Source organism: Halichoerus grypus, chromosome 10 (assembly GCF_964656455.1).
Source record: "Halichoerus grypus chromosome 10, mHalGry1.hap1.1, whole genome shotgun sequence".
Classification (NCBI taxonomy): Eukaryota; Metazoa; Chordata; class Mammalia; order Carnivora; family Phocidae; genus Halichoerus; species Halichoerus grypus.
The window spans coordinates 118,538,239-118,550,662 of NC_135721.1; the positions used below are offsets into that span (position 1 = coordinate 118,538,239).

At 48.5% G+C, this 12,424-nt stretch overlaps 1 protein-coding gene and 1 long non-coding RNA gene across 9 annotated transcripts in view; one reads left to right on the forward strand and one right to left on the reverse strand.

Moving 5' to 3' along the window:
• The window catches only part of ACTR5 (actin related protein 5), a 28,703-nt gene extending 17,516 nt beyond the window's left edge, over window positions 1–11,187 (forward strand). Inside the window, exons 6-11 of one of the 4 annotated variants that reach the window (XR_013442039.1) lie at window positions 767–883; window positions 1,640–1,779; window positions 2,990–3,122; window positions 6,915–7,158; window positions 8,064–8,402; window positions 10,893–11,187. Coding sequence is in view for 2 of the 4 variants with exons in the window: in XM_078057178.1 (XP_077913304.1) it covers window positions 767–883; window positions 1,640–1,779; window positions 2,990–3,122; window positions 6,915–7,158; window positions 8,064–8,086 (657 nt within the window). In the remaining 2 variants the exon portion in view is untranslated. Of the gene's footprint in view, window positions 1–766; window positions 884–1,639; window positions 1,780–2,989; window positions 3,123–6,914; window positions 7,521–8,063 lie in introns of those variants that run through there. The other 3 variants (XR_013442040.1, XM_078057178.1, XM_036101595.2) reach the window with 3 other exon arrangements.
• The window catches only part of LOC144379288 (uncharacterized), a 1,054,371-nt gene that overhangs the window by 474,047 nt on the left and 567,900 nt on the right, over window positions 1–12,424 (reverse strand). The window lies entirely within an intron of this gene.

Genomic DNA, 12,424 nt, shown 5'->3' on the forward strand with positions numbered 1-12,424 from the left:
ACTTCTTCCCCTTGAGTCCAAGTGGTAAAACTTCTCTGCCTTTCACATGGCAGAACGACAGATGGCTAGAATGTCACCTAGAACCACACCACCCCCTGCCCAAATTCTTTTGTCCAGGTCAAAATTACAATATACCGTAAGTCCTCTACTGGGAGCAGTGCCAGTGTGTGTAGGCTCTACCCAGGTTCGCTGTGGCTGAAGCGGAAAGCCCGTTCTGCGGGGCACCACAGTCCCGAAGCTCTCTGCCGCCTCAGGAGCTCTTAGTCACGTCTCCAGCCCAGTGGACCAGCCGATAAGAGACTACTTATTAAAGCCCATTAGTGTTGGCACTTGGATTTATTAATCGTTAAGAGATTTATTTAATTTTGCAGGTGTCTGGGCCACTCTGTAGGATACAACTCTTGCTCTCTCTCCCGCAGAGCTGCGTGTGCGGTCTCGTGCCCAACGCAGACAGCATGACCCCCACCCCCCCGCCCCCCGCTCCGGGCCTGCCAGAGGGCTTCAGAGAGGAGATGGGAGTTGTTGAGGTTTGTGTGAGGGGGAGGGGACAGGAGCAAAGCCCATGCCTGGCTTTTTAGGCTTTTAATCCTTGTGTTCACATGTCTTAACTTCTTCTTTTTAATAGTTTAGAAAATTTTTCATAGTTTCTATATAAACTTCCAGGACACTGAGCGAAACACCAATTCTTGTTTGTGACCGTGAACTGATCGAGTGAAGGCCTCCTGAAGTTACAGGTGCTGTTTTGTTCTGTTTCTTCTGTTCTTAGACCCCTGACCTGGAGCAGCTAGAGCCGTCTCTGGAAGATGTGGAAAGCATCCATGATTTTGAACCCTTGTTTTCAGAGGAAACCCCTGAAGCGGAGAAGCCAGTCACCACTGTCCAGGTTGGGCCCCTGTAGCCCGCACCATGCTTCTGCTTTGAAACCTTTGACGTAAAAGACCAGTCTGCCCTAGTTTGCTTCTTTAGGAATATTTTTGCAAAAAGAAAAAAAAAAAATTCCAGTTGTATTTTCTAGAAAGGTTGGGGGCTAGGGTACTAACACTAAAACATCTGAAGTCAGGGCTTTTCCTACTGATTGATTGGGGTTCCAGCACTAAGATTGTGACCCTGTGGGAAACAGTCCGCCTTGGTAGAAATATTTAGGCAAGTAATTGAGGACTTTAGACCTGAGGCCTAGCTTTAGTGGTTTCATTTAAATTTAAGCCAGTGTAATTGTGCTTAATCCTCATTTGGGCCTATGTATCTGTCAGGGCAAATGGCCACCAGACAGACTGACCTGAGTCTGGGGCTCACCTGGGAGAGCGCTTTCCCGGCCGCGCAGGGACCAGGCTGCTGAGCAGGGTGGTGGTAGGAGGCTTGGCCGGCCAGTGCCGGGCCTTCCTGCGACCTCTCTTCATGAGCTCTTTCCCTGCGACGCGGGGACCATTTCGTGATGCAAAGTTGAAGGTATTTGTAATACAGAGGTGGGAGAAAGGCAGGTAATGGAATTATCCTATCAGGAGAGTTGGGGAGAGGTTATTCTTGCAGGAACGAAGGACAGAAGCTATGTTGGCATAAGAAATACAGTTTGAGGGAACTGGCAACTGGAATGTTTGTCACTGTGGCCTAAAAATATCTTCTAAACCTTGGGTTTTTAAAGCCCGTGTTTAACTTGGCAGCCTATCATCAGCTGTTTGTCGGGACAGAAAGAATTCGAGCTCCAGAAATTATCTTCCAGCCATCCCTCATAGGGGAGGAGCAGGCTGGCATAGCAGAGACCCTTCAGTACATCCTGGACAGGTGAGACTGAACCTTCTTTTCCTTCGATTTTCCAGAACCGTTTCCTCAGATTTCACACTGAGTAGTAGATGAGGTGGGCATTTGAAAATCTGCCTCACGCCCTCCTTTTTATTGACTTGCTGTGCTCAGATAGTATTCTTTATCTCTCCCCAACCCCGGCACATTGCAGAGGCTCTGTAATTCTTTTCTAAAAATGTAAATGCTCAGTTGATTTGAGGAGCTTTAAGAAATTCTTTGACGTTGAAGCAGCACAACAATATATGTGCATTGGCTTTCATATAAACCTTGACATTATTGAAGACTGGTGATTTTTAAGTACCCTAAAAACGTGCAGAGCTTATAAAAGTTTTTTTTCCTCCTTGCAGACATTTTATTTAAGAGTTTGCACTTCCATAAAATGCTCCTCCCCCATCCCATTTATACAGGCATTTTCCTGCAGTGTGAAATTGTCCTAATTCAAGCTGGACAAGTGGAGAGCATGATTTGTAGTTTTCTGGCTGCTGTTGGCTGAAACCGGATGAAAACTGGCACCTAGCAAGGAGGAAAAGCTACTGCGGCCAATGTGTATGAGTGGCTTTGAGCTTTGTCTTAATGGGAAAGTGCTCAAGCATGTGAAAGATAAAGCTGTTATTTAAGAAAAAAAAAAAAAGGAAAAAAACAAACCACGCAGGTGGAAAGGTGGGCCAGCAGAAGGGAGGCAGGACTTTTTGGGGTGTTGGAAATGTTCTGTTTCTTGATTGTGGTGATGGTTACTGGGGGGTATACATTTGTCAGACTTCATCAAAATGTTTGGAAATCAGTCCTCCATAAAGTCAGTTTTTAAAAAAAGTGTGTTAAAAGACACAAAACTTCTAATCTTACTAAGGAAATGAATTCTGTAAAGTCATAAGTGAAAAATGGAAGTTTTGTGTTTGTTTTTTTTTTTTTTAATTTATTTTAGAGGGTGGGGAGGGGCAGAGGGAGAGGGAGAGAGAATCTCATGGAGCCCAACGTGGGGCTCAGTCTCACAACCCTGAGATCGTGACCTGAGTTGAAATCAAGAGTTGGACACTTACCGACTGAGCCACCCAGGTACCCTGGAAGTTTTTTTAAAAACACTCTTTTTGCAGATGTTTTCTGTTCTGTGCCAAGACCTTACGTTTCTACATCAGCATTCTCCTTTGATCCTACGTTGGTAGGACTATGCCAAAAGGAATCTACTTCCTCCTAGGTACTCAAAGGACGTTCAGGACCTGCTGGTTCAGAATGTTTTCCTCACCGGTGGAAACATGATGTACCCTGGGATGAAAGGTAGAATCGAGAAGGAGCTGTTGGAGATGAGGCCCTTCCAGTCTGCTTTTAAGGTACTGCTTATTCACATAACCAGCTGTTGTGTAAGATTATTCAGTATTCGTTTTCTGATTGCAAAAGTCATAAATACGGCATAGAGGAGGGCAGGTACTTTTTAGTTCCATCATCCAGAAATATCCACTGTTAACATTTTTGGGGCTTTTCTTCTGGTCTTTGATATGTGTTGAATTTTTGAAGCAGAATGGAAATCATGTTTTATGTATTTCTCTGTTTTGTTTTTTTTTTTTTTAACTGGAAAAAGACACAAATCTAATAATATTCAGGGAATACAAGGAGTACACACTGAGAGTAGTCATTCTCTTTACCCGCCCCTCATTCTAAGGGCAAAGCTTCACTTGCACAGATTCTCTGTACATGAGTGTAACCTGCCTTGTAACCTGCATTTCTTCCCATGTCATTCTTCCAAAATACTTTTTTTTCTTCCGTATGGTGTGGATGCCCCATAGTGTATCTACTGAATCCTTTTGATCTCTAAGAAACATGGTCTCAGCCCCTATCGAGGACCAGGCACCTCGCAGATGCCGAGATGTCCTAGACACGACCCCTAGCTGCAAGGAACTTGCTACCTGAGGGGCAGCAGCTGATTAAATAGGCTGTGATAGCCCAGAATGTGATGGACGTCCAGGCATGGGCACCTGTCCGTCTTGGAATTTAGGAAGGGCTTCGTGGAAGTGAGTCTTCCTAAGATGAGGATGTGTGTGCCATCTAGACATTGTGGAGTGGGGTGGGATGGAGGGAGCATTCCAGAGAGGGATTAGCATGAGCAGAGGCTCAGGGTCCAGAAGCCTGCTGAGCGAGTGAGCTGCAGTTGAGTGTGGCTCGAGCACAGGGTTGCTATAGAGGAGTGGAGGGGGTTGCAGTAGAGAGGTCAGTAGGCCCTGCAGGTCCTGCTGAGAGGCTGACCTCGGTCCCCTGTGCTGCATGATGTATTACACATTCCCGGCACGGGCTCTGAGCTCTGGGCCTTATTCTATCACCACTGTTCCTGAACCTTGCCAAGCCTTCGTTTTGTCAGTGGTGCAAAGGGGTAATCAGAACTCCTGTTACCAGGATTCACTAGTACAATGAAGTGCTCAGCGTAGGGCCTGCACAAAATGAACACTTCGACGTTAGCTGTTGTATGGGGGGAGGGGTCCCTAGGATCACCCCAGGTTCCATGATTTGCTAGGAGGACTCACAGGAATCGTATATATATATGATATAGTCACATATCATACTCACATATAATCATCCTCATGGCTACGATTTGAAAGGAAACAAAGCAAAATTAGTACAGAGAAGAGGTGCGTGGGGCGACGTCCAGGGGAAAGCAGGTATGAGCTCCCAGAGTCCTCACCCAGTGGAGTCTCACAGAACACGTTTAATTCTCCCAGCAGTGAGCTGTGACAACACATGTGAAATGTCACCAACCAGGGAAGCTCGTTAGAGACTCAGTGCCCAGGGTTTTATTGGGAGCCGATCATGTAGGCACCCCCTGCCTGGCACTTACCCAAATTCCAGACTCCCAGAAGGAAGCAGGTGTTCAGCATAAACTACATTATTTGTTCAAACGTCAGGAACAGTGTCTACTCTTACCAGTCAGTGGTGGAGGCCTGCCAGAAGTCCAAGTTCGTAGGTGCCAGCCAAGGACAGCCTTGTAAGCAGTCAGGCCTGTGGGTTAACTCTTTTCTGCACAGCTGTTGTTACTGTTAAGCCCACCGGACTGTGAGGGAGTCTAAGCAGGGGAATCGTTTCATTCAGTTTGAATATTAGGAAGCTATTTTTGACTGTTGTGGAAAATGGGGTATCAGGAGAAATACTGGAAGCAGGAGGCCAGTTAGGAGGCAGCTCAGAGGCTTTAGGATTGAGTCCTCCTACCAGTTTGCAGTGTCTCCTGTGATCTGACCTTGAATTTCTCCAGCATTATCTCTCATCACTCCCCCTTCCACCCTATACTTTGTTCCCCAATATGCCATGTTTTCTCGCCTCAGGGTGTTTGCACCTGCTGGTTCCCTTTGGAATACCCTTCCCAGCTCAATACTCATGTCTCTCATGGCTGGCTTGGATGTCACATCTGCCAGAAGCCTTCCGTGTCCTTAACCTGTATTCCTTACTAGACCCACCTCTATTAGGGAAGGATGGACTGTTTTGTGAATTGTTGTTCCCCAGGTCTTGGCTCAATGTCTCTGGGTAGCTATGCAGGATATAAGCAGTAGGCATTGGGAGAGGACAGGAGGGAGCTCATGTGGCAGAGATTAAGGGAGTGAAGTTGTGAGAACTGAGTAACAGGTTGGATATGGGGAGAGAAGTGTGGGACCCAAGACAATTCCCAAGTCCTAGGTTGGGCAACTGGTGGGACAAATATGACATTCCCTGGACTAGGAAATGGGAGAGGAAGAGCGGGCTTGAGGGTGGAGAATGAGTTCCACTTCTGGGGTGGGTTGAGTTGGGTTTCCAGTGGGATGCCCAGGAAGCGGTGACTCCTAGCCAGCTGCTGAGTGCTCCAGAGAAAGGCAGAAGGGTGGACTCGGATCCCCTAGCATAACTGTGTTATTAGTGGGCACTGTTTGGAGGATAGGTGATGTCCATTAGGCCTTACATAACATCAGCATTTAAGGGCCTTTGGGAGGGTGGGGGTGCCCATGAAGGAGGCTGAGAAAGAGGTGGTGGGAGAGGCAGGAGGAGGGCTAGACTGGGGGGTGGGGGTGGGGGTGACAGCACAGAAGGAGAGCACAGGTATGCGCTGGCGGGCTTGACTTGTGATGACATAACTAGTGCGTCCTATTATCAAATGTTTAAGATCTATTTCTTGATCATCGCAAAAGCCTTTCCCGTGAATTACTTTGTGAATATTAGCTGTAGGAATGCTGCCAGATTGCTCTTCCCAGCTCTCTTTTAGCTGGTTCATCCTCGTGGGGCACAGCCTCAGCTTCCGTCCCTTCCACCTTCGCTGCTCCTTTTCAGCTGCGGATGTGGTAAGTGTGTGTCAGGCCAGAATTAATAACCCCTGATACTCAGCATTTAGGTTATGTGCATGCTGAGTCCACTTTATGTCGCCTGCCTGTTACTTCAGAAAGTTCTGAAACCACCACTCCAACCTGGAGCTCCTGTGGTTGGGGGAGGGAGGTAGGAGGGAGGTGGGAAAGCAGGTGGCGACTCTGGGAAACAGGAAGCCTGGTTTGAGCTGCAGAGGATGTTCCCCGCTCTGGTCAGGTCAGCTGGGTTGAGGGGCTCCCCTGGGGCTGCTGACCACGGGATTGCTCCAATAATAAGCAATGGAAACGGCACTGGCAACGTCCTGGACAACACCCCAGGCCCTTCTCTCTGCTCTCTGCTCCTGAGGCTCATTGGTCACCATAGCGAGACCCACCTCGTATCAGCCCCTGCTTCTCGCTGCTCACAGAGTGGGCGTCAGGATGGGAAGGCCTTTCCTCCAGGTGGAGTGCCTGCTCCGCTTCCTCTCTCCATCTGGCAGCTTGTGGTCGACAGCGTTGGAACAGGAGGGGGGCAGCTGGGCCCTCTCTGGCCCATAGTGGCAGGTGGGTGTTCACGAAAGAGCCGGCAGCCGTTGATTCTGTGAGGCCGAGCCTGGTGTGCTCTGCATGCTGTGTGCTCTCTTGGAGAGTCTGCAGCATCTCAGCTCAGCTGTATTTGGAGGGTGTGGACAGTTATGCACCAGGGCCCTCCCGCGTGTGTATTTCTGGGGATATCACGTAGGGAGGGGGCTGCGGCTGGGTCTGCTGAACGCTCACTCCTCGAGCCCTGAGGGGGAGATGGCCCTCTGCTGAGTGCTCTTTGTGTTTCAGGTTCAGCTTGCTTCCAACCCCGTGCTGGACGCCTGGTATGGTGCTCGGGACTGGGCCTTGGACCACCTGGACGATGATGAAGTCTGGATCACCAGGAAAGAGTATGAAGAGAAGGGAGGAGAGTACTTCAAGGAGCACTGTGCATCCAACATCTACGTCCCCATCCGCCTGCCCAAGCAGGCCTCACGCTTCTCAGACGCGCAGGCCCCCGGCAGAGGCTCGGGGGCCAGCGGAGGCAGTGCTGGTGAGCAAGCCTAGTGGGCGCCCTCTGGGACCCGGGACCGCGGTGGCCAGTGTGACGGACGGATGCTGTGCTAGCTGGGTGCGGCCTGAGCCTGCTGGCGGCGCTGGGCTGCAGGGTGGATTTCTCCTGGGGAGAACAGTTAAGGGACACTGGAAATTACCCTTTTGAACTGCATTCACTTGGGGGCTCCTGCAGTGAAGAGACTTTAAGTGACTTTCTGGTCTTTGCTGAACCATGGACGAGCTGTGGCATCAGCTTCCCGCAGCAGTAAATGAAGATGGAATGGAGGACGGGGATGTACAAAACGTTAAGGGTTTATTTCTTCATTTAAAAAATCCTTTAAAAAAATCCTTCAAAATTTATGTTGTCCGTGTAGATATTTTTCTGACTTTACTCAGAAACTGTGTGAATGCCCAGCAGGTGGAGGCCTTTCACATGTGTATAAAGAAAAGGTAGAGTGTACTTTATACACACTTTATACATGTGTATAAAGTAAAGATAACAAAAGTAATCACCCACGAGATCTCAGGAGCTGGAAATGTTTTCCTCCTATTATTTCCTCTTAAAATAAGTAAAAAGGGCCCAAAGAGGGGAACCAAACTGCACGGAATTTCTCCATCAGGGACCTCCTTTGTGCCCACTTCTGAATGGGCAGAAATGAGGCCTTAGCCTAATTTTTGTTCATACTTTCTATGCTGGAAACTTTTGCACCATATGAGGCCTTCCTGCAGATTTTTCTTTCTATGCCCACAAGTTTGTTGGCTGCTTAACTTTCTCAACCTTTCAGAAGAAAGAGAGTCTGGAAAAGTTGAATCATGTAGCCGCCTCAGTTTTGCCGTAACCTTACATTCCCTGTATCCTTGCAGCTTCATCTTCAATGGACAAATGTCCCCTCTCTTTTATAGAGATTGCTCGGTGTGAACTTTAACTCTGCAACATCTCTGGTAGTTGAGCCCAGAGGCCCCTGAGACGCTAGTGTTCTGTCACAGAATCTATCCACTTAAATCCCAGGGAGCCTCTAGCCCATCCCTCTCATGAGGCCGCCTCAGAACCCGTTGGCTCGTGCAGCTTTCCAGGGGCGATCGCCTGGATCCGCAGCCCTCGGGGCTCAGGAACTCAAGATCTGGAGCAGACAGCAGTGATGGTGGAGACAGAAGACCGGGCCGACCCAGGGCCTCCCAGAGCCCGAGAACTGAGAGATGGTGATAGGCATGAGCTGTGAAGAAAGGATAGTTGCCAAGAAGGTAAGGGAGGTTTTCATATCCTGTTCCCGGGAAGAAGGACGCCAACTGCTAGTAGGCCTGGGGGTCTCTCTCCCATAGTCAGTGGTTTCAACAGCCTGAGCGACAGTGATGAGCTCAGCACGGCCATGGAGGCTGAGCCCTGCTGGGGAGACCCCGGGTGGGCAGGTAAACCCAGACATAGTTACGTAGCTGGGCCTGCTCAGGGTTTCCATAGACCGGAACAGAGGAGATGTGGGGCTGGGCAGGCCGAGGGGCTGAGCCTTGGGCTCTCTAGTTTCATCTCTCGCCCCTCACATTAAGCCTGCCGTGACCTTCCACAGCCGCCTTAGGGGTTATGGTGGCTCTCCCTCATCGAGGCTGCTCCTCCCTCCCTTGCACAGACCCCCTGCAGAGCACTCACCATGTGCCTTGGGCTTTGTCTCTCCCCCAGGATGGTCTCCTCTAAACTAAAGTGTTCCCAAGAGCAGGAAGTATTCCATTCAGTGTGGAGTATCCCCAGTGGATTTTTAATGGACGGCTAGATCTGTGACCAGAGAATATTTGAGGGTAGTCTGTCCACTCTGTTGAGAGGAACAGATCGAGAGTCCACACTGAGGACTTCCTCTCAGCCATACTGAGGCATCTGATGTTCCCTTCCGACCCTACCGTGGTTTTTTCCTGGAGAGGTGGGCATGACTGCAGCTGAATGTTCTAGGGGCGGCTGTGAAGAAACAAACTCCTATAGCCCAGCTTAGGCTCTTGTGCTCTTGTGGCAGGAGGAGATAGCCTGGGGAAGGGACTGTCCTGGGTCTCTAGGACCCCCCAGCTCTGGATTTGAGTTAGGGCAGCTCTCAAGGTTGGGTGGCCACAAAGAGTGACGGGGCCCCCCGTCTCTGGGTACCCCGGCTGCTGCCTGCTTACGCTGCCGCTGCCTCCTCATGGCAACTCTGGAAATAAGCAGTTTTGTCAAAGGAACCAACAAAGAAGGTAAAAAGAGAGTGAAGCAAGAGTGCAGTAAGTGTTCAAAGATGTGCAGATGAGGCTAGCCCAAGAAACGGAGAAGCCAGATTCATACAAGTATAATACGCAAAGATCATTTTATGCCTACCTAAGGGACTAAGTGAATAAAGTGACATCTATCATTATAATAAGAATTTTGCCATTAAATCGTTCCAAGAAAATTAGAAAATGCTAGGATGCCAGAGGATTCAAAGCTGTAAGCAGAGATCCTGGCTGTGTACGAAGTACATTCTCCTTTCTTCCCGGGCCCGTGGTCCTGGAGAGGCGCCCCTTCTGGGGATGAGGGAGGCCCCCAGGTTGTCTGAGGTGGTATAGAGGGAAGCATGGAAGGGGCTGGCACCTGGAGACTTATTACAGCAACAGAGGATCATTTCCCAGCCTCCCGTGCGGTTGTTCTCGTGGCCATCTGAGTTCTGGCTGGTGGAATATGGGCAGAAGGACACCCATCATTTCCAGGGCTGGCTTCTATAAACCTCTCTTTCCTCCTTCCCCGATCACCGGCTGAATGGGGCGCCATTAAGGCTCATGAGGAGTGCAGAGCCACTAAGTGGAGGGAACCAGGTCCCTAAGTGACTACCTGGAACAGAGGCTCTATAAATTCCTCCCCCTGTGAGGAAGTAAACTCTCACCGTGTTAAGCTGCAGAGCTCTTAGGCCTTATCTGTTATAGCAACTAGCATTTTTCCAACGAAAATTTTAGGTTACAAATAAAAATGTCATTAACTCTGTATTAAACAGGGATTTGTTAGGAAAAATAAAAAATAGTATGAAATGAGGAGAATAGCGTGATAGTTATTCCTTTATTTAGGAAATGGGAATGATCATTTCTTTTACCCTGTAGGAGGATTAAATGAGATAATGAAATCACCTAAGGATTTCCACCAACATAGCAGACTTCTGATCTAGAAGAGCCCCTGCCCCCAACCTGCTACAAAGTTAGGCAATAACTAAACAAAAAGTTGTGATGCTGAGCCTGACAGAGAAAATCATAGCTATCATAGAAAATCATAGAAATCAGAAATGAATACAAAAAAAATCAAGGCCAGAGTGGTAACCACAAGTAGGCACTGAGGCAGACCGAGATGAGCCCTAGGGATGGACAGGGACTGCTAAGCCCCGGGAAATCCCTCAGGTAGACTGACCTGCTCCCTGCTTTCCCTTTCTGTTCCCTTCTTTCCATGACGTCCTCTCCTTTATTCTCCCTGTTCTGCTTATGTCTGAGCAGCCACCAAGACCCAAGCACTCTTCCTTCTGCCCCTTGCCCATCAGGGCTCCTGTTCCTTTCCTAGGCCCAGGGAGCCCTGTGGAATCCAGTTATCCCAGGGGCTCAGGAGGCATTTCCCATAGCACACATTTTCACTGACCAAAATCATCATGAGGTCAAGAGGAGTCTGTGCTATAGGGAAATTCAAGGTGATGCAGTGGGTTGAATTATGTCCCTCCCAAATGACATGTCCATGTTGTAACCCAGTGTCTGCTTATTTGGAAATAGGCTCTTTGCAGTTGGAATTAAGGACCTGGACGTGAGATCAGCCTGGATTTAGGGTGGGCCCTCAAGCCAGTGACTGATGTCCTTATAAAAGAAATGACACTGGGAAGAAGGCCATGTGAAGACAGAGGCAGAGACTGGAGGAGGGCAGCCACAAGCCAGGAACACCAGGAGCCACCAGAAGCTGGAAGAGGCCAGGAAGGATTCTCCCCTAGAGCCGTCATAGGGAATATGGGCTGATGACACCTTGATTTGGTATCCAGAACTGTGAGAGAATAAATTTCTGTTGCGTTAGGTACCATGTTTGTGGTCATTTGTTACAGACACCGATGTCCAGGTTAAATCTGGGAAGGTATCTGGGTATGGGTGGGAAGCTTTTAAGCCATAAAGAAGCAGATAACTTGCCCACAAGATGGAGGAATCCTAGCAATAGCAGGACCTAGATAACAAAGGCTTATCCCGAGATAAGGAGTAGAGAGGAGGCAATGAAGGTAGTAGAGGAGGGGTTTGGAAAGTGCGCAGGACCAGAGCTGAGGGTCCTGGAGAGGCACCCCTTCTGGGGATGAGGGAGGCCCCCAGGTTGTCTGAGGTGGTATAGGGGGAAGCGTGGAAGGGGCTGGCACCTGGAGACTTATTACAGCAACAGAGGATCAGAGGAAGCTTGACACGCAAAGGTGCTAAATACTGGAGAATCTGCCTTGCTGCAGCACCAGGAGGGGGCGTCCCTGAGAGACTTGGAGACCCACCGAACCCCTCTCCCTGCCCTGTTCCTCACCCATAATCCTCCTGCTAATAGTTGCTCAGGTAAATCTAACATGCCCAAATATGAACATTAATAAACCAGCACCCTAATGGGGATACTGCAAGAAAAAAACAAAATCAGAAAATTCAAAGTCAAACTTGTGAGCAGAAAACACACAGGAAAAAAAGCCAGAAGGAAATTGTAATGCAGCATTCCAACAGGAATTAAAATAATTAGACAAGCAAATGCAGCTGTGAGGACATCGCGAAACAAATGAAAAGCTTTAAGTAGAAAGGACCAAGAGGATGTGAAATGGAAACTGACGGGACCCAGGTAGGAACTGAATGTAAAAGAAAAATGATCTCGGAAACCTAAATCCAAGATGCACAAAGGGGAGAGATATTCGACTGGAAAGAAAAAAAGGAAAAACCAAATGAAAATAAGAGAAAGTTACAGATAAGGAAAAGAGGCAAAGGAAATCTAATCAAGTTGAATGTAGTTGAAGAAAATTCGACATACTGAATTTTATATTGTAAAGGAAGAAGAAAAACAATGGAACAAAAATTCATATTAAAAATGGTAATTCGGTAATACTTTCCCCCAAAGAGGAAATGCTCGAATACAAATACTGTAAAGACACGCTGTGTGTGAGCTTGGGAAGAAGGACTCAGAAGAGTAAACTCTGAGAAAATCCTAGGTAAATAAATCCTCTGGGCCTCTAGGCAGAAAGACACAATGGCTTGCACTGTCAAGAAAAATTAGATGTCATCGGACTTTCTAACAGCACTCTGTG